Source organism: Anopheles maculipalpis, chromosome 2RL, assembly GCF_943734695.1.
Source record: "Anopheles maculipalpis chromosome 2RL, idAnoMacuDA_375_x, whole genome shotgun sequence".
Lineage (NCBI taxonomy): Eukaryota > Metazoa > Arthropoda > Insecta > Diptera > Culicidae > Anopheles > Anopheles maculipalpis.
In genome coordinates this window covers 55,279,877-55,305,142 of record NC_064871.1, presented here as the reverse complement: position 1 = coordinate 55,305,142, position 25,266 = coordinate 55,279,877, and the positions used below count along the sequence as shown (strand labels likewise).

At 43.7% G+C, this 25,266-nt stretch overlaps 5 protein-coding genes across 5 annotated transcripts in view; 1 reads left to right on the top strand and 4 right to left on the bottom strand.

The window, feature by feature from the left end:
- Positions 1–12,901, bottom strand: part of LOC126558569 (annexin B10-like) — a 292,795-nt gene extending 279,894 nt beyond the window's left edge. The window contains exon 1 of the mRNA XM_050214604.1: positions 12,897–12,901. The gene's annotated coding sequence lies outside the window, so the exon portion shown is untranslated. The remainder of the gene's footprint in view (positions 1–12,896) is intronic.
- Positions 1–25,266, bottom strand: part of LOC126556860 (metastasis-associated protein MTA1) — a 137,816-nt gene that overhangs the window by 75,800 nt on the left and 36,750 nt on the right. The gene's annotated exons all lie outside the window — the stretch shown is intronic.
- Positions 1–25,266, bottom strand: part of LOC126558508 (uncharacterized) — a 246,009-nt gene that overhangs the window by 204,907 nt on the left and 15,836 nt on the right. The window lies entirely within an intron of this gene.
- On the bottom strand, positions 10,331–16,169 carry LOC126567282 (nucleolar protein dao-5-like). The gene is made up of 5 exons (XM_050223512.1): positions 16,157–16,169; positions 14,162–16,075; positions 13,612–14,125; positions 10,905–12,248; positions 10,331–10,832 (listed from the first exon to the last, which is right to left on the bottom strand). The coding sequence occupies exons 1-5, from the start codon at positions 16,167–16,169 to the stop codon at positions 10,334–10,336; spliced, it is 4,284 nt and encodes a 1,427-aa protein (XP_050079469.1). The 3' UTR covers positions 10,331–10,333.
- On the top strand, positions 17,037–23,523 carry LOC126567279 (titin homolog). The gene is made up of 3 exons (XM_050223511.1): positions 17,037–17,159; positions 17,249–20,694; positions 21,682–23,523. Exons 1-3 carry the CDS (start codon positions 17,129–17,131, stop codon positions 23,521–23,523), a joined length of 5,319 nt encoding a protein of 1,772 aa, XP_050079468.1. The 5' UTR covers positions 17,037–17,128.

Here is a 25,266-nt window from a genome sequence, read left to right as displayed (position 1 = left end):
ATGCTACATATTGATTTGTTCGGCGAAACAATTGCAACCATTTGTAGTAGATTGTCCGGGTAACTATTTTTTTAAATCCCATCCTGACCGTGCATCCCTAGTGATGACTGTCAATCAAACTACGTCTCTAATAAGCTCTAATAAGCCATTAGACAACTCGTTAAGCGAAAAAGATTAAGTATTTTAGAATTAAGAGTTTTTGGACCAAAAACCGATTGTGTCTTTACTAGATGAACGGTCTTTTGAGTTATGTGTGATTTAGCGAAGAACCCAGAAATAGTGAATTATATGCCTAAACATATGAATTTCTCGATTAACGTATCCGGTAAATGTAATATAACTACGTTGAAGACACCATTTTATCGGTCCGGAAAGCGATAATCCAGTCGAGATAGTCCAAGCATAGCATTCGGTGTACTGTTACTGGAAGAAGCAATAGTATGAGGAAACATAATCGCAAGAAATTTTATACTTAATTCTTCGCTACCAAACTGGCAACACTAACTCTGCACTAAATTTACACTTGATTAAATCATTATTAGCGCTTTTGTTTTTTTCTCGGTTGAATTGATATTTTGTCATACCACCTTGTTAATAAGCTACACAAACAACAATATCAACCTACTCTTGGCCATCTTCTACAATGTGCTTCAGGCCAAAAAACAAGCGTTCACCGTGATTTGTTTTCAATATGTAGACGGTTGTTTTATTATTTGGAACACCCTGTCCTATCCTTACGTTACTAGATGAATGATATCACAGTCGTCGTTCTTACCATAAACCAAATGTACTAATGTTGAAGATAATTGCATCCGGTACATTTCAAAGTTAGAAGAGAACGAACTTTGTGCAGCACGGCGAATAGTGTTATGCAGTTAGATTTCAGTTTGTGTACAGGTAACCACCATCTAGTAGGTTGATGAAATATGCTGAAAAGTCTTCTGACATGAACAGGCTGCGGTTGCTTACAGCGATCAAAACACACTCACACACTCAAAGAAAACTCCACACAGTTTCATCTTTCCTTTCACTACATTCTCCTTGCTCCGGAGATGTTAATAGGGCACATTTTCATACATACATCCTTTATTTAGCGAAAACACACGTACAGCGCGGACAATTGGACAACTGGGAACTGCGATTTGCACTAGATTCCGACGGAATACAACACGACAACGCTTAGGCACAGAGAACACACAACATCAGTACATTTTCGTTTTTTTTGCTTTGAAAAATGATTCTATCCAAAGATTGTGGCACTATTTCACGACATTTGTTAGCACAGCACTACGTATTCAACACGCCCTGTTACAACTACTTGGTTTGCACGAAAAAGGATTCTTTAGTGAAAGAAAAAAGTATAGAAAAATCGATTATTTAAACAAAGTTCCGCACACATGGTTTACGGTTCGCGGCAGTTGGAGGATTTAGTCCCTCAGAGGCTTTAAGTGAAATAGAAGATAGGGGCTATTTACTTAGAATCTGCTGACCTAAGAGGAAGATTCTTCGTAGATTTGAGGCCCCTTACCACATCGAAGTACCGTTGAACCCACCCGCCCCACTGGGCAGAGGCCATATTCACACAATCTTTCAGGGTAGTGACAACATTTAGAAACTTAGCACACATCCTTCATCCGTTGGTAAACATTTAGTGCAATTGAGAGGAACGGAAGGACAAGAAAAAAAAACTTTCGCTATCGCTCCGAACGACACGTACACAGCAGTAATAGCAATTATATGGAATGGAAACACATACAACCTATTTCAACCTACACTACTTCTGCAACCACACGCTAGCTGGCTGGCTGGCTGGCACCTGTACTCGATTGTGCGTGGCGTAGTAGTGGCTGCCGGTGCGAGATTTTCACTTGTTTTCCATCGACAGATTCCGCTCAAACAAAATAACAACCCCAACACGGACACTAAGAAACACTCCCACACACCGACACAGGAGGCACCGACATTCCCACACGGCAATTCACCCCGTATGCATTCACTGCCGAGCAAGCCACCACCACCTGTCAACCGATTGTTTTCGTTGCAAACGTAAACACGCACACACACGCAATCTATTTCTTTATTGCGCTATCCTTTCTACACGCCACACTATAGTAGCTAAATACGCACACACACGCACACAGGCACACAAACACTTTATATGTTTCTTCTACAATCAATAGCCGAGAACAAGTAGCAAATTATGCGTGCTAAATCATCCGACGACCTCCCAAAACCTTTCACAAGCACTTCGATAGCTTCTGTGTTGTTGCTACACGATTGATGCTGCCCTTTTTGTTTGGATTCACTTTTCCGATCGAAGCATGCGCGCGCGCGCACTTGTTGGACACTGCACTGTTGGATGGCGGCGGACTGACGTATTTACGAAAGTTTACTTTTCATTTTGATACCATCATCTCACGGATTATCCCTCTTCTTTGGTTGTGTTTGCCTTAGCTAGGAGCTACACTGAATGCCAACTAAATCAAGTAACCTACAGACCCATGCTAATGGTGGAGGTATTATTTTGGAGCGTCAGATATGACAGGTGCAGGTCAAAATAGGAAAAGTTCTGTTTTTTATGGATTCATTTAACAAATTTTTTTAATGTGAATATAACCATAATAATGATTCAATGGACATTCCATTTTACATTCATAACCAAAACATATGCCTTAGGAATCGCTGCGTACTTCTGATTAAACAGTTTCCCCCATTCGATAGGATTCGGATTTAACGTAGGTGGTTTCCGGTGACGATCCGGCGTTTTTCTGCATTCCACCGTCGCACGCCTACGGTACTTTGTGACGCACATAAAACAGCTTGTACGTGTATGTGTGAAAAGGTGTTGTGTGCTTATCCTCCCCAGTCGAGGACGATTCTGGGTGAGGACAACGCCATCTCATTGCGTTTTTCTGATAGTGGGAAGCAAATGCAAGAGCAGGACAAAACGTTACCAGCCACCATTCGGGTAGGAATGAGAGATAATGCATCAAAAAAGATAGCCAACCGCGAATAAACCACTAACCCGAAAGAGACGAACCGGTTCGCCGTTTCGTGGATACACGCAATGTCGTGTCCCTTCCCGCGCCATACAACTGTGCATGATATATTCCCCCCTTTAATACTTTGCCACCTCCACCCCGGCTGGCGGGATTCAGACTCCCCATCATCGTCTGCATCGACAATGCCGTTTGAACAGTCTCCAGAGGCTGCCATCGCACGCGCGCTCGCCAAAGCCTTCCTATGCTTGCTCGGATGGGACGAAAAAAAAGAAACTTCTTCACGAGACGAACAATCATCACACCAGCAGAGGCAGCAGACATACACTCGCACGGAGAGAATGTGGTATGTGCAACGGCGAACGCGGAGCAAAGACGTAACACACGAGGCAACAACATCAAGAACTATCTCGGTTAAACGCAGAGCAAAGAAAACCTATCACAAATTCACCTTCCTTCTCCTTCTTCTTGTCTGTTTGGTCCCGTTGGGTTTGTTGCTCGGTTGCCTTTTTTCCCATTCCAAATCCCACGTACACCTCTTTTGCTGCAGAAATCTTCCAAAAAGATACAAACGCCACTCCAGGGGTATTGTTCTTTTGCGCCCCAATGCCGGCTAAGGTTAGCAATTCTCTTATTGTTGTCCAACTCATTCCAATGCCTACTAATGCATGTTTGAACGAAATACTTGCATCGTCAGAATTGAAACTACGAGGGATTGGACGTGTGAAATTACAACTACAACTATAATGTCATAATGTCCTCCCGAAAACAAAGTGTCAACCGGGATAGTAATTATTTACAGCACCAAACAAAAAAGGTAGGTACATTTCGCGTTCCTGTAACCGGGATATTCACTACTCATTTGGTCGTTTCTACCATATATTCTCATTTCTTAGTGAGGTTTACTGGCTCACAGTTCACCCGCGCTCATAAAAATGTGGCAAAGCTAAAACGAGATAGTAACTGCAGCAACTACAGAATATCCTTTCTCACTCTCTATTCTCACTGTGTTGACGGTGAAGCTTGCCCAGTTCCACGGTGCTACCACAATCACGAACGATGAAAAGAGATAACAAATCAGAATGGAACGCACGCACTCCAATCAGGCACACATACGCATACGATCCCAGGACAGCACGGAAAAGCAAAAGTAAAAAAGATGGTTTTATCCACACCATGCGTTTCAATCCGCGCACACACACATACACTACCACAAAACTCCACTTTCTTACGCACAACCTGGCACACACGCATACGCCGTAGCTGGGAGCCGTACGAATTCTTTCCGTTTTCCGTTAAGCACACACGGATTCTTGATGCATGCAGCTGTCTCGTTCTTCGCCTATCGCCATCTCTCTTTCGCCCGTACACCATCCTGTTCTACCTCTCATTATTCCACCTTCGTAGTACATTATTCTCCACATCCATTCCAGTTTATTTCTTCTCCGGCCCTGTTCGGTATTGATGATGCTGCTGTTGGTGTAGGTTTTGCCACATCCTCAACTCCCCCCGCGAAACCTTTGCGTGCTCTTCCTCTTGCTTTTTTGCTTTCCACGATCAACACTACACTGCTTCCACAAAAGGAAACTTCCTTCCACCAACGATACCGCCGCCTTCTGCTGTTAGCCGATACGATCACTGGTGTGGTTCTTGGACATCAGAAAGGCCTACACCTATCTCACCGCAGTGAGCCATGATGAATGAAGCAACGAAACGGGTGAGAAAGGCAGGACTCGACTCACTGCTACCACACTACCATTTCGCTTTGATATATCAACGTTGCCCCATTCCGTTCGACTACTATGCTTGAAACGAATTTCATTCCTTCCGAAGTGTTCTCTCCATTCTTAGCGCCGAGTTTTACCAATCATTTTAAACAAATTCCAAACCCCCTACACACACACACACAACACAACCAAGCGAAACAACAAATATGGCACCATTGGTGGAGGGGAGTCCCAAACAATGTCTAATTATTCCCGCATTTAGAAGGTGCAAAACGGAACGTATGCGACGATGACAGTCTTCGTGCGCTCGGTTCTCATATTTTGCCTACGCATTTTTCCCATTTTTTCGTTTAGGTTTCACATTCTATATAGCCATCGAGCACACACACATACACAAACACAAACATACATCGCGCCGGTGCTCGGGTATAGTGGCCTTTATAAAACGACGAGAAAGGGCAACGGCAAAGGGACCGCGGGCCGCATCAAAAGACAAAACACACACACACATACACACACCCACCATCAGGCAGACACACAAACACACACGCCCATTGAGTATTGTCGGTTGATCTCGTCGATCGTCACCAACGGCCAAGGTAGGTAGGTACCCGTGTGGAATCCGTGTGGGACAAACGATACCCCTGAAGAAATAATGCAAAAACTCGACCAAGTCGAATGATAACAGCAGCAGCAACCAGGTAAGGCAGTCGTACCACTTTACACAATTACACGCACATGCATTCGTGGAAATTTTCGTATTACTTTTTCAACACTCCTTACTCAGCAGCGCACCAGTAGCAGACCAGGTTTTTTTTCTCTTGCTTGCTGTCTGGTGGTGAGTTAGCAGTGAGAGCTACTGCGAAACAGCGATGATAACTTCTCACCCGCAGAATGATCGTCATCGTAGTAGCCCTGTTTTCTGGACAGCTTTCAGTGCATTGGAATTGTTGATCTCAAATGTTTCATGTAGCAAATGCAGCACATTTTACAGACTTTCGGATGTCGCTATCCCTAGATAGGAATTCGCATATAAATATTGAGATTTCTCTCCATACACCACAACGGCACACTGCTACACTACACTCCAAACACACACACATACGTCTCACTGGGTTCGTCGAATCAATGTGAGAGGGAGCCAGCAATACACAGCGAGATTTGACAGTCTGGCAAGCAAACACACAACGTAGTTTTCTTTCTACTATTACAGCTCACGCATTCTTCTTATCTCGGTGGTTCTTGTAATTTCGAGCCCTCCTCGTTTACGTTTTTCACCGTCCCATCCGCACGGTAATTTCAATTCACGAATTATTTCATCTGAAATTATACACTACGCACACCTACCCATCGGGATTTGATACTCTAGCGACAGACGGCCGGGAATAAACGGAGTTCCAGGCGCGAGCAAGACCTGTACACGACGACGGCAGACGCAAAAAAATACCGAGCCGTCCTTTCCCTTCAATGGACCAAACGCGTTTCTCAGTGGAAAAGCTTTCCACAACACAACAAACACACCAGCACCAGACGGTGTCGGGAGAGCGAGATTGATTCGAGCATACGCAGTCCTTGTCGTGCACGTTCGCAGTACGGCGGGTGAAAAAGAGATGACGGCAACACGACGATGAATGAACCCACTGCGCTCATTCTTTGCTGTTCCGATTCATCTCACCGGAGCGAGATGGCGCAATCGTGAGAGCCACACGGTGAACTGAGATGGACCGATTATTCCCACGTTGAGACTCTCGCAAATGCGTGCGCTGCCATTTTATGTTTTCAATCTGCTTTCCACCCGTTTTCATAGTAACGGAGTTCATTTTAGCCGCACGCAGCCGTACGGGCGAGCGAGCTAACGAGCGAGTGAGCAGGAAAGGAGAAAGATGAATTTCCCTACACGTCAATTTAATCCCGCGTGTTGTCCGATGTTGGGAAAATTCCCATCGGCGTGGGAAACTGTAGTTTAACGATCATCGTTGAGCGTGGGAAAAAAGGAGTTATGTTGGTATAAATTTAATATTTGCCAACGGTTAACGGTTTTTGCGATTTGGATGATGATACTTGAACTGGTTAGCGCTGCACATAGGAAAATGGACGAATGCTGGATTGAAGAAATAGCTCAGTAATAAATGGTAAAGTGTTGCTGATAAAGACCAGCACGTGAAAAGTGCGCTTGTTGAAGAAATGTACGCGATGTAGCTGATTACTATTTTCTCCATACAGTTTTTGGTTTTTGATAACGGTTTGGTTTACAATAACACTAACATTCATTATTATCTACAAACTCATCCATAGCTTTGCATTATATTGGATTAGAAAATAATGTATTTGTTTCTATACAGATCACACACCCATTTCGACGAGCGGACTGCACTACCACTACACATTTCTACTCTCGATCGACATTCGAGAGGTTTTCTCGCTCTCACCCATAGCGAACGAACGATGAGAAGCACACGGCAGAGTGAGATGAGAATGTTTCTCCCACGGTTTTCGATTGTTGCGCCGGTTCACTCACTCACTTGCGCTACGAACGATTTTTCTCACAGGCGTGTGCACGCGCTCATGGCTCTCTCGAGATGGCTGCCGCCAGCCCATCAAAGGGGTGTAAGTGAGAAGGAGCAGCCCAGCGACGATTGCCAACGTATGCAACTCACCCGACAGCCATGCATGCACCACCATATGCACAGCAAACGAATTCGTTGTCTCTTTTCCGAGTGCAAACAAATCCTTCCGATCGATTTAAAATTGAATATGCAGTTTGCTACTCGTTCGAACAATTTTATGACAGTTCGGCTTTACTACCTGCTACTCTGTCTCGCAAACGTTTCGCTATCTCTATCTATGTTGCTTTCATGTATACATATATATATATTTGTGTGTGTGAGTTTTTTTTTGCTTAACTGAAAAATCTTACCGTGCCCGGAAGACGTTATTTCCTCCCGTCTACCAGCATGGATGTAGCGCTTCCGGTGTCACTATTTACGAGCATTTTTTTTTTGTTCTCTTCGTCTAGATTACACGTTTCCCATCTCTTTCGCTCACGTGTCACGCATCAGCCTACATTTAACTGCATCGCTCAATGCAGCGGGAAAAGACCAATATAAATAAATGCATCAAAGAAGGAGAAAAGGAAAAAAAACTACCCCACCTAACGGCCAGACGCGAAGGATCCCAGGAAGTGAAACCATTTCCCATTCCCATTGCCTTTCCTGCCACACTACCCTCGACCTCGTGTTGAATGGCTGGGGTCCATCCGTGTTGCTATTAAAACCGCTGCCTATTCTCGCGCTTCGCTGCTGCACATTCAGTTCATTGCACGGCGACCACTGCGTGTACGCGTCAAGCAAAAGGAAGCCGATGAATATGTGAGTATGCGCACAATCGTTTATGTGTGAGTGCGCGGTAAGGAAACGGCAAGAGATGCGCGAATGCATCTCACAGATCTTCCCAGGCCACTGTTGCAAACCCCAAACAACGGACATGGGATCAGTTGAAAGCGATGTGTTCTTTTCGCTCTTCCTTTGTTACTATTATTTTTATTATTATTATTACCTGCATTTCCTTCTTCTCTGGTTCCTTTTTCTCATTTGCCTGTTTCGCTCGTTGCCAAGCTCTCCCTTCAACTCCCATCAACACCATGGCGATGACCGAAAATTTGGTTCCCATGCAAAGCACTTTCTTCCCAGGCTCTCGCACCATCTCGCTCGCTCCCACTTTCTGATTCCGTGCATCTCCTTTTCACGGCAACGTTTCCTTTCTGGGAGGTGTGTACTGTTGCTGCTTGTTTTTTTTGCTCGTCATAATCGAACAAGCGTAGCCTACTGATAAGCCAATCTGGAATCGGAATCGTTTCATTCGGTTTTTTTCTTCCTCTTCTGTTTTGACAAAAGAGCCTGGGAATGGGTGCATTCTACGCGTGGAAAACGCGCTGAATTTCGAAGCATTCTCATGAGAAATCCCGTGTTCATTGCGGTTCTGATATGATTTAAATTATTTTCGCTTGTGCATGTGTATACATGGAATCAGGAAAAATATAAAGCATTTTGAAAAATAAAAAATACATAATCTAAACAGAAGCTGAGAGAAAAATATGAATTTTCAGCAAAACTTTAAAAAATGAAGTCTAAATTAGTGCAACAAAAGGAAACTAATCAAATATTCTAAACCTCTACTTAAGGACAATCTTAACCTAAGGAGTCCTACGCCTTCCATTACTGGCTTTATTGACTTTATTCACCTGAAGCTGTTGTGGCGGTCTGGATGGGATTTAAGACCAATCTTGTCTTGTTAGTACCTAACATAAATTGAAATATACATAGAAAATTATGTAACAGTGGTGAAGATAGTTTTAATTTCTAAAACATTTCGCGAGACATGACTGAATTATTTGCAGGTGAGGGATTAAGAGAAGTATCTTTCATAACATTATACTAGACAAGTGTCCTTTTCTCAGTGATGGATCAAGTTGCTACTTGAAAGCCATAAGCGATATAGAAGTGGGGGACCCCGAACATATCGAATCCCGATACCAATCGGAAACTCGTTAACCGCTTTAGCCTGCGTATAGAAAGACCTCCAAAGCAGCTTATAAATAAATCTTCCTCTGTCGGCATTGCACGGAAAATTCCATTTGATAATTAGGTAGATCTAGCATCTGCTTAGTTAGCTTATACCCCGCTCCCAGCATCTTGCAATGAGAAAGATAACGCAACAACAACTGAAGAAACAGTCGAAAATAATCGTAGAAAGGGTGCCAACGATTCATCTCTTTCGGAGAATCACATGTCTCACACATATGCATTTTTTTTTATTACATTTTCCACGCTTTCCAAGACTTTTTCCACAATTTATCATCCGAAGCAAATTCTAGACAGCTCTTGTCAGACTACCAAAACCAAAACCATAAATTAAGTTGCGGTATGACTGGGATGCGGAAATGGGTCCCCACTTTTCATCTCCCGTGAATATGAATTTTCGTAATTTTCTCCCAACAAAGCCGTCAATCTTGGAACATTTTTGTCGTTTTTTGCAAACTGCGCCCTCAACTACATTCTATGGAATGCACTGTGCGCTTCGCTTATCACCCAAAGTTTTCTCTATCAACTTTTCTGTCCATGCCGTTTATCCGGATCCAGATCGCAAACGGATCTCGTCATCTCAACCGCTATTGCAACACTTCCTTTTCCTTTGTTTCTTACCGTGCTCGTATTAAGCCACAATGTGTAGTGTACGTTAGATATTTTTAAAAGAATCGCAAATATGAAAAAAATTACAAATATGCTGAACACATTAATTCCGTCGTAAGAGAGAATCAATAATGCTTTAATGTGATACTTATCTCTTTATTGTTATCAACTGAATACGTTTTAATTTTATAATGTTAATAATTGTTAATGTATTGCAATATCTATGCCAAGGTATCGGAGTTGTTTTTTTTTGTTTAAAGAAAAAGTTCAAAATGTTTGATGGATTGAAATCAGAAACACTGAACTCAATCATCTCTGATAATACGAAAATATAAAGAAAAAAGTAACGTCAGTATTGGTTAGTAAAGATAAAAGGACAAACATAATACTAAACATATATATGCGATGCAAAATTTGTTCACTTATGTTGAACATTGTCCCGATGTTTCATCTGCAGCTCGAACCGTCGATTCGTACGCACACCCTTCAGAATTTTCGACTGCTTCGACCTTAATTGATCCACTGGACGCTCACCACCGACCGTGGTATGGCTAGTGCTTGCCGTGCTGGACAGTGGTCCTTTAACAGTATTATCACCCATACCGGTAGCCATCTGTTTCGGTTTAAAAGTGGTCTGAAATTGCTTTAACCGGTTAGCCATTCGCTCCGTATCGCTTGGTATAGGTTTCTTCGCGACGCTGGCTGGGGCAACCGTTGCCGTTGCAGACAGTGTTTGATGATGATGCTCGCCCGATCCTTCGGACCCAGCCTTTGCTGCCATCGGTGCTTCCTTGGTACGCTTTACAAATAGCCCGGCGACCACTCCCGACGATGGCACCGGTATTCCTCCTCCGCCAGCGGATTTGAAAACGAATGGTTTCGTGGTCGGCGGTGGGACTTTCTTGATCGCCGATTTACTAACTGCTGTAAATTTGAACGGAAAGAAATTTTAAAAACCATCCGGTGTGACGTACCCAGTTGCAGCATACCACTTACCATCGGAAGGTTTTTCCACAGCATCCGTCGTTATGGTGCTGGGATTGGAGAGCAGCTTCGATGCTGAACCGCACGACGAAAGGATCTGTTTGGCGCGTGACTCCTTGCGCTTCATGAACTCGGCAAGCGATTCCATACGATTGAAATGATTCGCGTGAATGGACTTAAAATTCGGCAGCTTGCTGACCTTTTTGCGCTTCATTTCCGATGGCTTATGTTCTGATAACGAACGGTTGCGTGGTTTGCGCAGCTTTTCCCCAATGCCTTTCGAGCAGCTGCTGCGCTCGATCGTGTCTTGTTGCTGTTGCTGCTGCTCCTGCAGGCTTTTCAGCATCAATCGCTCGTCGATGGTTTCCACCAGCATGGTAGAGTTGGCCGGACTGTGGAAGGTGACATTCCGTTTCATTGTCATGTCTGCTGCGCTGGCTGAAAGTGATCGTTTGCGTCCCTCGTTTTGCTCCACCGGCTCCTGCTGCTCTTCATTAACAAATTCCTGATTGAATTGCAACAGCACGGACCTTACGGCTAAAGGGGTGCTTGTGGCACTGCCACCCTCTGCGCCGGGTTGGTCGTTGATCTGCTTACAAAACGCCGCCACTGCTGGACTATCGATTATTTCGATCACTTCCGGTGGCTTATCGGGAGAGCATTTGTCCGACGCTTCCTGTCCTGTCAGTAGCTTTGAATCGGGTGTGCGAGGTGCCGCAGCTGCTACTGCTGGACGAGGTGTATCCGCAGTTATATCGATAACCGTAACGCCACTGGAAGAAATTCCCCGACTTGGTATTACAGGTGAAAATGTATCATTCAGCGCGTGAGGTGTTTCTTGAACGATTATAATCGAAGGTACAACAGTTGGGAATAATGTAGTGTGGTTAGTAACAGCTTCTTCAAGCGATGAAGATGAAACCGACAGTCCTTCATGCGGGGAAGAAGGCTTTTGAATGTGCTCCACAATATTACTTTTCTCATCCTCCAAATATTCGATGTCTCCAAAAGGTGTTTCTTCCAGCATTTCAGCATCGTTTTGTATTGCGGTCGAGGCATTGATATCATCGGTAGGTACTACAACCTCACTGGTCTGCTCCACCATCTCCGGCTGGATATCATCAACAGCACCAGCTACTGATACATCTTCGTCGTGTGGTATTGTTTTGATGTTGTCCTTCGGTTCTGCAGATCCATTTGCTTCACTCTCAATGTTGGCTATGGAAGTGTCCTCCCGATCGGTTGTTTTACATTGTGCCACTTCTGCATCCTTTTCAGTACTATTTTCCATTAAAACTTCTGGCAATGCCTTTTCCTCCGTTGCATCGGGTTGGGCAACTGACTCTGATCTGTAATTAAAGCATGGGAGAGAGGAAACGCATTTTAAATTAACAGTTAACAGATGTGGGACAAAACTTATTGTACACGTTGTATTGCTAATTGACGCTTTCTTCAACGTCTATTTGAGAACTTCGTATTAAATATTCTGAATCTAACGTCTAACCGAAAGGAGTACAGGCGGATGATCTTTTCTGCATAAACGACGTACCACATCAATAGTGTCTTGGAAGGCATTCTAAAACTCTTTGAATAAAATTTCAATCAGCGTGATTTTTATTCCTTATACAGGAAGGAAATTTCAACTGCTTGAACAAGCGCCAGGATCAGGAACAAAAAGCAGGATTTTTAAAATAAACGTTTATAATAACGTTTCTAGTATATTGACTTTCCCGTGAACTCGAGTTATTTGAATAAAAAAATCGACTACTTTTTGGTGGTACATTTTTGTATGACGGCTCCTCTCCTCCGTATTGTTGTTTATTTGATATAGCTGTTTTAAAATTCGTTCTTAGAATGCATGTAATTATACAATAATACAATGCTAAATTATATGATTGAAGGTATCTGGTTTCTTACCAAGCAGTTTGGATAAGATATGATTCATAATTTGATTTTTAGTATTTTTAAAGTGCTTTGCTTTGTTTACACAAATTTACGGTGTAATACAAATATTTGTGTAACTCTGATCTCTCTTCAAATGTCGAATAAATCTTTCTCCTTTTACTGAACAAATATTTGTAACCGTGCAATACATGTTTCAGTATCGCTCACTAGAACATTCATAAGCATTATACGAATATAATAACTGTAAAAAGAGAGAGAGATGGACCAATGCAACCAATTTCATTTTTATTTGAGACTGATGATTACGAGATCCAAATGAAAAAATTATGCCAAAATTTCAAATGTGTACCATTTTACAGCCACTGGCAAAGACTGCAAAGGCCGCCCCGCCAAGATCAACAGTAACAAATGCACACAAAACGTATTTGCTTTTTTCTCTGCGCTCAATATTTTACGGATATTTTTTTTAAATATTAGATCTTCAATATAAGTACGAGTTTTGAACGTCTTTGCGATGTATACGATTTTAACTTTGCAAACATTAAATAGAGGCCTTGAAAACATGGCTCTGCGGATCTTAAAAAAAAAACATTTTCTTATCATGACTAAAGGTGGTGATTGCATTTATAAATGCACTTTAAATCATTTATGCGTGGTTATCAAAATTATTACTGTCTCTTCTGTCTCTTATTATGCTCGTACAACGATTTTAGGGATTGTATGCAAATGAAACTACCTTGAAATAAAAAAATAAGATCGTATGATATTAGCTAATCTTAAATCTAGAATATTGTATATCAAACATACCCATCGGAATTCATAACATCTGGAAGAGTAACATTGTTTAACAGGTTATTTTTATCATCGAAACATCCTTCCTCTTCTCGATCCGTTTGTTGTTTTTCCGGTTCATCTTCTGCTTTTTGCTCAACCATCTGTGAATCATTTATAGCTACCTCTGCTTCCTGGTCCTTTTCCACATCAACGAGATCTTTTTCCGGTTCCACATCCATACCGTTACTGTCCGACTCTGCAGTGTTTGACTCTTGTTCCGGCATTTGTTCTTCATCGTTCTCGGTTATATTCTTAATGGGTGGTTCATTTTCCGTGGCAAACATTTTAACAGGTCCTTCTGGAATGTCAACTCCTGCCTCATCGGTTGCCATCATTTCATCGGTATCTGCATTTTCCACCAATGAATTGGTTGCACAGCTTTCTTCAGGTGTCTGTTCCTCGTCAGCTTTTTGCTCTGGTGATGATCGCACCGTTTGCTTTCCCTTAACCGTAACAGCCAGTTGATGGTTGGATGATGTTGTTGTATCTGTATCGTAAAACTTTTTTGGCTTTATCTTTCGACCGGAGCGACTGTTTCCCACAAGCCGAGCAGAGTCCATCGCACGCTTTATGTTTTCATCATCATCGTCTCCTTCCGCTCTTTGTAGCGATGGTGTCTGATTTTGCACCTTTGGTTTACCAAATCCAATAGACGTACGAATAATCATCGGTTCCGAACCAGCCACGGCATGATCCGCTTCGTCAAGCGAGTGTTGAAGCTTCCCGCGATGATGATCGTCAACGCCTCGCCTGGTGATGAACGATTGTTTCGCGCCCGCTTCATCTATTCCACGATCGGTTTCGACAGAAGAAGCAGCTCGAGCTTTTGCTGGTGTGCTTACGGATTTTGCTTTTGCTGTTTTATCACCACCAGCAGGTTTTTTGTCCACCGTAGGAGACGCGCCGGTTATGTGAAGAAGGTCGGCCGAAGATTCTCCATCTTCGAAACCAAACATTTTCTTAGGCTTTATTTTTCTTCCTGATCGGGAAATAGATCCATCTACCAATGCATCATTATCCGTTTGGGAAGCTTGCCGGCTTTTCTGCTTCGGTGTTTGTTGAGCATCATCCACGCATGCCGTGGCTTTCCTGCTCATTGGGGACAGCATCGTTGTGTCGATGGAAGATTCTTCCGTGTTTTCCACCTTCCGTTTCTTACTGCCGTCAGCTGTTTGTTCAGTAGTTTTTACATCATGCTCAAAATCAAACACTTTTTTCGGTTTTATCTTCCGCCCGGAACGCGATAAAAGTTCTGCTGAAGACCCGGACGCCTGAGTTCCGGTATAGTGTAAGGCTGTGTCTACGTTGACTAAATTTCTGCTAGATTCTATTTTGTCGGTTGCATTAGATTTTGACAGACGAGGACGGCCTGGAGTTTTTGTAGTGGCACCCTGCGCGGTCGGACTTTCTACACTTGCAGTAGGGACCATTGATTTGGTGGCCTTACGGCCCGGTGTTTTCGGAACAGTGACTTGTTCAACGGCCGGACTTTCATCGCGAGCTGATTTGGAATTTTCTTCAGCGTTCACGATTGATTTGCCAGCACGTCGCCCCGGTGTTTGTATTATTTTTACGGACGTTTTTAACTCTTTTTCTTCCGTCGCGTCTGCGACTGGTGCCATCGATTTTGCCCGACGTCCGGGTGTTTTCAGCTGTGTGTTTGCAGCTGTACCGAGGAAAGATTTTTCCACCCGTTTTCCCGGTGTCTTGGCATGAGATGGTTCTGCAGGTTGCTCCTCTTTCTGCAACAAGGACGTTAACCCTCTTCGTCTGGGTGTTGAAACGTTCTCTTCATCCGGCTGGTCGGTAAGTGCAACAGACTTTGCCCGACGGCCCGGTGTCTTTCGGGCGGCTCTTTTGTTGTTCTCTTCTTCATCATCGTCGTTCACAGCAATGTTTTTCACCGCCGGCTTTGCACGGCCAGGTGTTTTTGTCGGCTTGTCCTTGGTAGGCTCATCCTCGTCGGGCACAATGTTCTTACGCGACGGACTGCTCAACAAATCACTGTCAAACTCCGCTAGTTTGGCCGGTATTTTTATCTTGCGGCCCGACTTTGAGATACCGACGCTGTCATCCACGATGCTTTCCTTTGCTAACTTCCCCTTGGGAGTTGCTTCCAATTGTTTGCCAGGGTGTGTTTTTTTGGTCGAAGCGATAGTTTTGCGAGAACCGTGTAGCTCTTCCGGGGAGCCTACTTGCTCTTTAGTTGCCGTACGTTTGCTGGGAGTTGTTGTGTACGCTGGTTCGGTGGCTTTGTGTGCCCGTGCAGCAACGGATTTTCTCGCATCGGAAGATAGTGAAGCACTCAGTACCCGTTCCGGTGAATCAAGGTGTGCTGGACGCTTCACCTTTCGACCGGACTTTGTGACGGCATCTTTGGCAACGGCCTCCGGCTGCTGCTTCGGGTTACGCTTTTTTGGCGTCGATTCGGCTTCTTCTGAAAGTAAACATACGCGGAATCGAAGCCTAGCAGTGTAACTATTGACACCTCTAACACGTTAACCGGTGGTAAACTTACCCAGACGATTCATTGCTGGCAGCAGTAGTCAGATTAGTGGAATTGCGGAAAATGTTGCTTGTATACAATTGCACCACGCAACACTCTAGCGTTATCGGTAAACGACACACTGTTGTGATCGGAATGATATGCCCTATTGCTCAATTATGCTATCCGTCACTAGCGCAATACTGGGCAGTCAACGGAAGTGAGAAAAGTATACGATTGTGCTAAAGGAATTGCTGAAAATCACGATTATTATGCTGCTTACGATGCAGTGCCTGCTCGAGCTAGCGTCACAAGTTTGATCTTTGTAATATGTCCGTTTTATCGTTTGCAGAAATTCGTTTCCAACCGACGACTGTAGTTATTCCGATTGCCGTCAGTACACTAGCGCCACGTAACGCCGCTACGAATGTCAAATGCCAACGTCAAACGCGTTTGAATTATTTTAAAATTATGGTTAACTTTTTCGTAGCTGAGAGAAATGAACGCTACGCGTGGTTTATGGTACAGTGAAATAAAATGTACGACGAAAGGATATTTTTAAAGCACATATTGAAGTGTGCAAACTGTTTTCGAAGCAACATTCAGCCATTTGATCGAAGAGCTAAACTGTAACTTAATTCACGATTGTACAGTATTTTATATGCAAATATTTGTGAAAAACATTTGCAATGCGAGAGAAACGAAAAAAATACGATAAATAAAGAATTGATATAAATTAAAAGGAAAATATATTGCTCTGGAGGGAAACGTTACTATCGCTACCAGACGTTACGTGAATTCCAGTAATCGCAGATCCATTCCGCACAGCTGTCAAATCGTCGAGAGCGGTGAAAGAACAAGCGTGGGAAAAACGTGGATCGTGCTATACATTAGCGAAGCAGGCTAGCAGAGTGTTGTGCTTCATTAAATTGCTGAAATTTGTCCGTACATTTCGTTTATTCCTTACTCTGTAGTGTTGTAACTGTGTGAACCAAACATTCCACCATGAATCAGGACGAAGACGTTCCGACAAGAGGTAGGATTGATGCTTTTTTCTTCTTCTTGTGGTGCCGGTACCGGTACAATACTGAGTTTCGGTATTCAACATTCGCCTTGTCTTTGCAGTCACCCGTGGTGCTCTTCGCCGGCGTTCGGTTGACCAGGAAGCAACGCCACAGAAACCGACTGGTGCAGCAGTAAGCGGAACACCAAAGAAAACAAACAGTACCTCCAAGCGGGTTGTTGCACTGAACGCGATACAGGAAAGTGAAAGTGGTCGTCCATCCACGCCGATCGTCGGTCGCACCACTCGACGCCGGATGTCGGAAACCATCGACACCCCAACATCGTTGCCCAACAAACTGGTGCAGAACCTCAAGGAAGCGGAATCGAAGAACGGAGAACCGGGTAGACGTTCGCGTAATACTTCACTTACGGAGGAGAATTTGAACGAACTGAATGCAACGTACGAGAGAAACAGCACGACGCTTACCACCCGTCCTCGTACGCCAGCTCGTCTCCGTGCGTCTCACGAAGCGTTGACATCAATTGGTTCGCCCCAACCCCCCGTCACTGGCGTACGTCGCTCCACTCGGCGCAACAGCGTTACGTCCGATGATGGAAACAGTTCAGTACAGTCGCTACCTGTTACCGTTTCGAAGATGGGAACCGGTGTGCGTGCTCTAAAGGATGACACCATTATTGAGGAGGACGACAGAGACACTCGGGCTGAATCCGTATCGTCCGACACGTCCACACGCCAAAAACGAGCACAATCGGCTTTGTCAGCAGTGTCTGCTGCTAGCCCCCGCAGTACTCCGGCGAGTCCGGTGTGTGATGTGACAGCTGAATCATCACCACCAAGCGGTAAAAAAACACCGCGCATTGCTATAACACCTCTGTCACTTTCAAAACTCTCACCGCGCTCCAAGAATGTTTCCTTCAGTGATGATTCCAAACGGGATGACCATCAGAGCTCGCTTCCCAAAACACCTACATCAGTGACGAAGCAAATGTTTGTAGTCGTGGAAGATCTGCGCAATTCGGAACTGATGTGTGCATCACCGCGTGTAACTGGAGCAGTTAACGCATCTTCAAAAATGGTTGAGTCGGAGAAGAAAGGCAACCCGGTCAATGCATCTCCCAAATGCGAAAATATGGTTAGCCAGCATCAGCCACCGACTACTGAGACAGTTGCAAGTGTCAGTAAGGATGAAATGAATGATTCTACTACATCCATGATCGATGATAAGGATAAAATGAATGATTCTACTACATCTATGATCGTCTTAAGTAATGGAGAATGTGCCGAGGAAACATCAATTGCAAATAATGTCAGCGGAATCGAGGTATTAGAAGCTTCTGTAAAAGACACGGAGAACACAACAGTAACGAATGATAACGGTACTGTTACCGATGGTAGTCGTACGGCGGATCAGTCCCTGTCGGAAGGAAACAAATTTTCAGCCTCTTGGTCACAGTCGGTACGTCGTTCGGCTACGAAAGGCATCGATGAATACAGCATCCGCAAGCAGGAAGAACAGGAACGGCTCGAAGAGGAGAAAGCAACACTTCAGAAGGTTAGTTTGGATTCGTCGCTGGAAACTCGTTCACCTGTAACTAAGCAACAGTCATCAGAGTTGAAAAAAGATGGAGAGGATACATCAGAAGAAGAAGAAAATGAAGAGGAAGAAACACGGGAACGTAACGAGTTTGTGGACGATGAAGCTTTAGAAGTCGAGGACTATCAGTCATGCGATTCAATGGACAGCGAGTTACGAAAGGAAATCGCCGAGAATGAAGTTCCAGAACAGGGTGAAGATTTGGGTAGCGAAGATACGGAAGAGGAACCGGAAGACGATGAGGAAGATGATAACGATTCGTGGCTTGTTTCGGACGGTGAAGAAATGGAGCCGATGGAAGAAGACGAGTTGTTGCAAAGTTCAAATGACGATGTAGCATCGATGGTGGTGGAGGAAGATAGTGCACAGCCCGTATCGAAACAACCGAAAAAAGCTACTCGTCGGCGACGTATTGTGGACCCGGTGGATGATAGCGATGAGGAGGAAAAAGCTTCGTCTCCTACGAAATCTCCTAAGCGGAACAACACCACGAACACCCGACGTTCAGCAACACCGGCTTTGGGAGGCGAAAATCTTAATTTGACGCCAACGAAGAAATCAGTCGCTGCCGAAAGCCACGATGATATCGTAAAACCAGTTGATAAGACTACTCCGAATGTCAAGGCCGCTTCGAAGGAAACATTTGGCGTTGGAGAAAAAATAGAAACCAGTGGGGGTGTACCGACAACTCCGTCTGCTGGTAAGAAATTGCCAGCAAAAATTGCTTTGAAATCTCCGTCTCCGGTTACTATGGTTAGCACAATCGCAGTTGAGGATGAAAAACAAAGTACTGACCCTATCGCAGACGAAGAACAGGAGGAAGCAAAGGATTGTTCTAAGGTAATGATTGAGGATGTCAAGCAGAAGGAAGAATCGGATATTCAAAACGATAGGGAGGAAATGGAGTGCGGCGAGACATCCGCATTGTCTTCTTTGCTGTCCAAATCACCTAAGAAACCCATCAACTCACGCAAAAGCCTGCCCGCTAAGGCTGCAAACATCACAGAACCACAAAGCGTCGTTGCTGATGCGCGCAAAAGCCTTCCAGCTAGCGCTAAACTGTTCACGGCGCATGAAAAGACCGCACAATCCGACGAAAATGCGTTACATGACGAGCTACTGGAGAGAAATGAAAGTGTAGAAGAAGTAGTTGATCTGGATGAATATTCGGAAGATGAAACTGCTTTATCCCCGGACAAGAAGAAGACACCAAACGAATCTTTAGCGGTGGAAATAACATTAGATCAGCCGTCGAATAATGGATCCAGTACTGGTCGAAAGTCTATGCCACCCGTATCCCTCATTTCGGCACAGTTTTATATCGGAGCAGCGAAGAAGCGCAACACTATCGGTGGTGGCAATACGAACGCAATGACATCAACGCCAAAACAACCGGAAAAGGAAAAGGCTTCGACTGAAAAGAATAAAAATAATACAAATACACCAGTGGCAAAGAAGATGGTGGCCACTGACGGTAATTGCGTCGTGCCGAATCCTTTTGCTCTTGCAAAGGGAGGAAAACCTAAGTCACGTGTGTCGTTAGACTCTGGTGTAGCGGTTGCCGATAGTCAGCAACAGCAACAAGCTGTAAAAAAGGCACGACTTTCGCTGCCAGCCAAACTGATCGAAGAAACTCCTTCACCATCACAGTCGGAGCCGGCCAGCCAGCAACCGGCTCCAGAACCTATGGAAGTGGACGAAGTTCCGGATGAAGAAGAGAATGTAACAAATGGGGAAAAGCATAATGGCGAAATGACGGACGACGATGATGACGAAAATTCAGTGCAGGAAGTGCAGTCGACTGAAAAGCAACGCACTAAAGCGCCAAAACCGAAAGCAAAAGCTCTGGAGGATTATGATCTGACAAACATACTGGTCCGCTGCAATGAGTTTGTCCGCGAGGATAAGGAGCGCAAGAAGCAGCTTGCGTCCGTACTGCGTAAAAAGAAGGTAAATTATTTTCTTTACTTTTTTTTATCTTGTTTTGTGCGGGGTATAGTGGTAGGAGATGTATGCAGTGATCGCCATTAAAATATCAACACAATCAATTGAATAATTTTCAAATTCAAACAAAAAAATCTTCATAGTTTTGGGCATCCCTTTTATATATTTTTCAACTCTAGTAGGATTGGTTAAGTGTGCTAATTAAAAAGTTAGATTTTTTGAGTCGAAAAATTTTCAAACATATTCCAGGTTTCTATTACACAATCTTTGATGAACTTTTGGACAAAACAAAGATGCTTTAGTTGATTTCCCGTTGCTGATGCACATTCTACCGAAGCTTCGACCTCTAGTAGGAAGTATCGAAGTCAGCTTTTCGAAAAGGGACCATAAAAGAGGTTTATATTTTTGGCGGTCACTTTATGTCAGCAATTTGGTACAAGGGAAAACCTCTAGAAACTTGCAATTGGCCTTCCAAAACATATATTAATTCGTAAATTAAGTTAAAATATCAATACCAACTTCGTAAATTAGGGCATAACAAATGGAAAAAATATCGAAGATCTGATCAGGCGGCCATATGTTTTCAAGTCTTCCGTGAGGTCTTGACCTGAGGGCACCCGCTGTTACCTCTACCACCAAACAATTTATAAAACCATTGTTTGTTATTCCGTTTGTTCTGATCGTTCCACTTTATGTATCCTTTGCAGCAGTTTTCTGTTACTAAACATTCACAATTGGTACAGGCTTGAAGTTTGTAACAAACGTATAGAAAAATCATATTTGTATTTTAAAAATTAAGATTGTAAAAGATATAGTTCGGACATACTAGTGCACTAATCAGAGCCATAAGGCAAAGAAATATTCAGTTGATAAAAAACAAAGATAGAAAGGGCAAAATTCGCGCATCGAAACTGTAAATGGGAAGATTTTTTCCTTTTTTATATTTCTAATGAATTGTTAATTGATGTTTGATTTTCCATTGACACGTTTTAGGAAGAGAAGAAAAAGCAGCGAGAGCTGGAGCAGCAGCAGGAACTTGAAGCAGCTAAAGCAGCTGCCGCTAACGCGTTGGCAGCCAACAAAGATGATCCAAACAGCACCAATGCTTCGACCGGCAACGATTCCACAGGGCAGGTTGAGGAATTGTTGAAGAAAAAGAAAAAGCGAAAGCCTAAAAAGGTTAACTATTTGCTGGAGGAACTAGCAGAAACAAAGAAGGAACGCATGGAACAGGCTTTACGGCGCAAGCTGGAAGTGGTCGAGCGTCGCAAGCAGCGCAAAAAAGAGCGTCAACTAGAGAAGAAAATGCAGGATAAGGAAAATGGACACGGTGGGGCGAACGTTCCAACGGTGGCAGCCAGTGGAATCGGGGCTAAGTTGGAAAAGTTAAAGAAAAAATCAAAACCATCGAAGCAGCAGGACAAATTGAAGGAGCCACCGGTACGGGTAGCCCTTTCGGCATTCGCCGTATTTAACCAAGTTCCAACCAACCAGGTAGAGTTGTCAAGTCCTTCTATTGTCGAGAAAGATGGAAAGCAAACCAAGGCCGACGAATCGCCTGTTGAAAAGAAACAAAAGCTTAAAGTAACGGAAACGGTAAATGAAACTAAAAAGCTTATGGAATCTGCTGAGAAGTCACCAAAAGAAAAAGCCATTGTCAAGAAAAAAGCAAGTTTGGTCCCGCAACCGGAAGAAGCTTTGATAGAAGCCGATAAAAGGGACACTTCTGTACCCTACCTTACACTCCAGCCTGCTGCTGCCGGTGATGGTATGCCGAAAGAGGTTGGCAAAATTTCCAAAAAACAAAAAAAGCAGGCAACGAAAACCTCCTCGAACGGTGATTCGGAACTACGGAATGAAATCGTCGAAGTAATGGCGCAGTCCACAGAACCAGCCAGGAAGGTTGAAAAGCCGAAGGGAAAGAAAGTAAAGGAGCAGGTGGTTGAGTTTCCATTGCAAGAATTGGGCTCCAGCTCCAGTATCGTTCCAAAGCAGAAAAAGAGCAAAAAAATGAAGCAGCTTGAAGCTGCTGCAGCAGAAAAACTTTCGAGTGCGATGGCTGAGGTGCGTGCCGAGCGTGAAAAGATCAGCAACGTTAAAAAAACAAACAAACAATTTGCGTCTCTGCAAGAAGAAAAACTAGCAGTAGAACAGGAGGCATTAGTTGTTCCGACAAAGAAGCGTAAACGTGAGCAGCAAGGAGGAGACAACAGCTCAGTCGCATCAACGCCTCGCCCAGCGAAACACACGAAGCTGCGTGTCCTGCAACGAATTGAAAGTGGTGGCTTCTTTGAGGAAAGCGTGACACCGCATAAGCTACGCCTGAAGCGGAACTTTGGTTTCGACGAGCGACAGGCAACACCGGCCAAACAGCTCGGCTTTAGGGTCTCCTCATTGCTACCCAGCGGACAGGATGAGCTCCGGGGCATGGCCACATCGTCTTTTAAAATATCCACCAAGCAAGGGGGCAACAAACCTTCCAAGTTTGGAGATGTGGTGGCAACCGGACCGAACGCGAGCCTACCGCTGCCGGTATGGACCAGTTCGGGCATATTTCTTGAGTCGGCGATCGACGGTGATGGTAATGGCGAGAAGAAGAAAGCACAAAAATCAAAGCCAATTTCCAGCACCGCTGCTGAATCCGGCTATATCCAGCTAAAGACCCAGGGTAAAGGAGATTTCAGCCTCAAGAAGTTGCGACCTGGACCGATAGCCGAAAAACCACATCGGGTCGACCCAACCACAACTGGTCAGTCGGTGTTGAATTTTAAGCGACAACAACTGCTCGAAAAGACGGCCCATTTGCGTGACAAGAAGAAGAGCCATATTGTGTAAGGTGGGGGAAGGAGTTCCATCGATTTCCGCGAGGATCAATGTACATAAACGATTTTTTTGTTTTTTTTTTTCTTCAAACTATAAACACGTTTAAACATTTACTGTGGGCGTGCCCGCTCATATTGTGGTTCTTATATACGCTTGAAACAAATTATTATATGTTGCGCGAAAAAAGCAAACGATATTCAATAAACTTTAGTTTTAAGAGCGTTATAGCCGTCCAATTTTGTAGAATTTTTAATATATCGATTTCAAGGTTGATGACAGTATTGTGTTCGGCCTGCAACTAGTTTGTCTAAACACTTACTAAACTAAACTAAATTTAGACTAAACACACGGACAACATTAGTAAGAGACAAAGACACCAGTAGCCATTTCTGAGTGGCTCGATCACTTGAATGCGTCAAACTTAATGCCGTAGAAAAGCTTTGGCAGAAACCTGACACTATGGACCAGGATGAAACGGGATGGGTTGAACTTAGTATTCCAACTGACTGACAGACATCCGGCAATAACTTAATGGCGCAATTCATGCACTTCATTTGAAGCGACATCGATTAATGATTATTGCTTTAATTAAAGCATTTATTATTTGGTAGAATTTTGTAAACCCTGTGTTCCATTTAGCTGTGTCTTTCAAGAGACCTAAACCCTTCTGAACATCTTCCTCTCGAACGCACCTAAGCATTGTTCGTCATTTTAGGGCAGGTGTATTTTAATACTCAGACTGTAATTGTTCTACATAGTTCCAGATTTATGCCTCGTACATAAATACCTGCAGATATAAAAACAAATCTTAAATTGATCGTCTCCAAATTTGGCCAAAAGCATTGAAGAGTTCAATTAAAGAAAAAACTGTCGATTCGCTTTTGTCTTCGACTGTGGGACAGGGGATTTCAGCGGGAGCTCTAGAAAATTTTGAGGAAATTGTCTTTATTTGTAGAATTTTAAGGCCTTAGAGCCCATAATTGGATTGCAAATTTCATCATGCGTGTAATCAACGATTGCGAAACGAGGAATTCAAACTTTCAAAAGAACCTCTTCCACCAGGCTATGTTTGAAAGGGGCAGTTCGCATATTCAAAACTTGTCGGTAGTGATGCCCAACAGCCATACCTAGGAATTCCGTGCCATGGACGGTACGCCGCCTTGAAATCTACCAGTAGGGTAAAAGCGGTGCTGTTATCAGGTGTTTTCATCCAATGAAAAGTACAATGTGATAGCTTTTGTAACATCCACGCTGCTAGGATCAAGGATCGATGATCAGAGCAAGAAACAGTGAACGTTTTAACTCCTTCGGCTTAGGTGCGCAAAAGCACATAGAAAGTGAAAAATAGTAAAGGACACATCAAAAGATTTTGGCAAGCACAGCAGTAATAAAAATAAGTCAACCACACTTTCATAGAAATCATTGTTGGAGCCCAAAACCAATCATGGAGAATCCTGTTACCATTTGTTCCATAACCGAATTCATAGCCTATAACACATGCTTTTTTCGGAGGAGATATATTACTGAATAAGAAAAATTGCAACTGTGATATGTTGTCATTTCACACCGTTTATATATTTTGTCTGCGTATGTTTCACATGCTTCTCGCTAATCTTGTTTAATGCTTTGCCGTTTTGCTGAGTGGAGAGCCGTATAGTGTTACCTGCCATCATATCATAATACGCATACTATGTGTGTATGTTTCTGCTGCTTGTTTCTCTATCTCTTACGTTTCCGACGAGTTTGGTCCGGATA

Bases quoted from the DNA above. Each gene is read 5' to 3' on its own strand.
- LOC126567279 (XM_050223511.1), top strand. From the start codon at position 17,129: ATGAATCAGGACGAAGACGTTCCGACAAGAG. The intron at 17,160-17,248 runs GTAGGATTGATG...TTGTCTTTGCAG, and splicing joins CGAAGACGTTCCGACAAGAG to TCACCCGTGGTGCTCTTCGC. The intron at 20,695-21,681 runs GTAAATTATTTT...GACACGTTTTAG, and splicing joins CCGTACTGCGTAAAAAGAAG to GAAGAGAAGAAAAAGCAGCG.
- LOC126567282 (XM_050223512.1), bottom strand. The intron at 14,126-14,161 runs GTCGAAAGATAA...TTTACGATACAG, and splicing joins TGTGGGAAACAGTCGCTCCG to ATACAACAACATCATCCAAC. The intron at 10,833-10,904 runs GTATGCTGCAAC...TACAGCAGTTAG, and splicing joins AAACCTTCCGATGGTAAGTG to TAAATCGGCGATCAAGAAAG.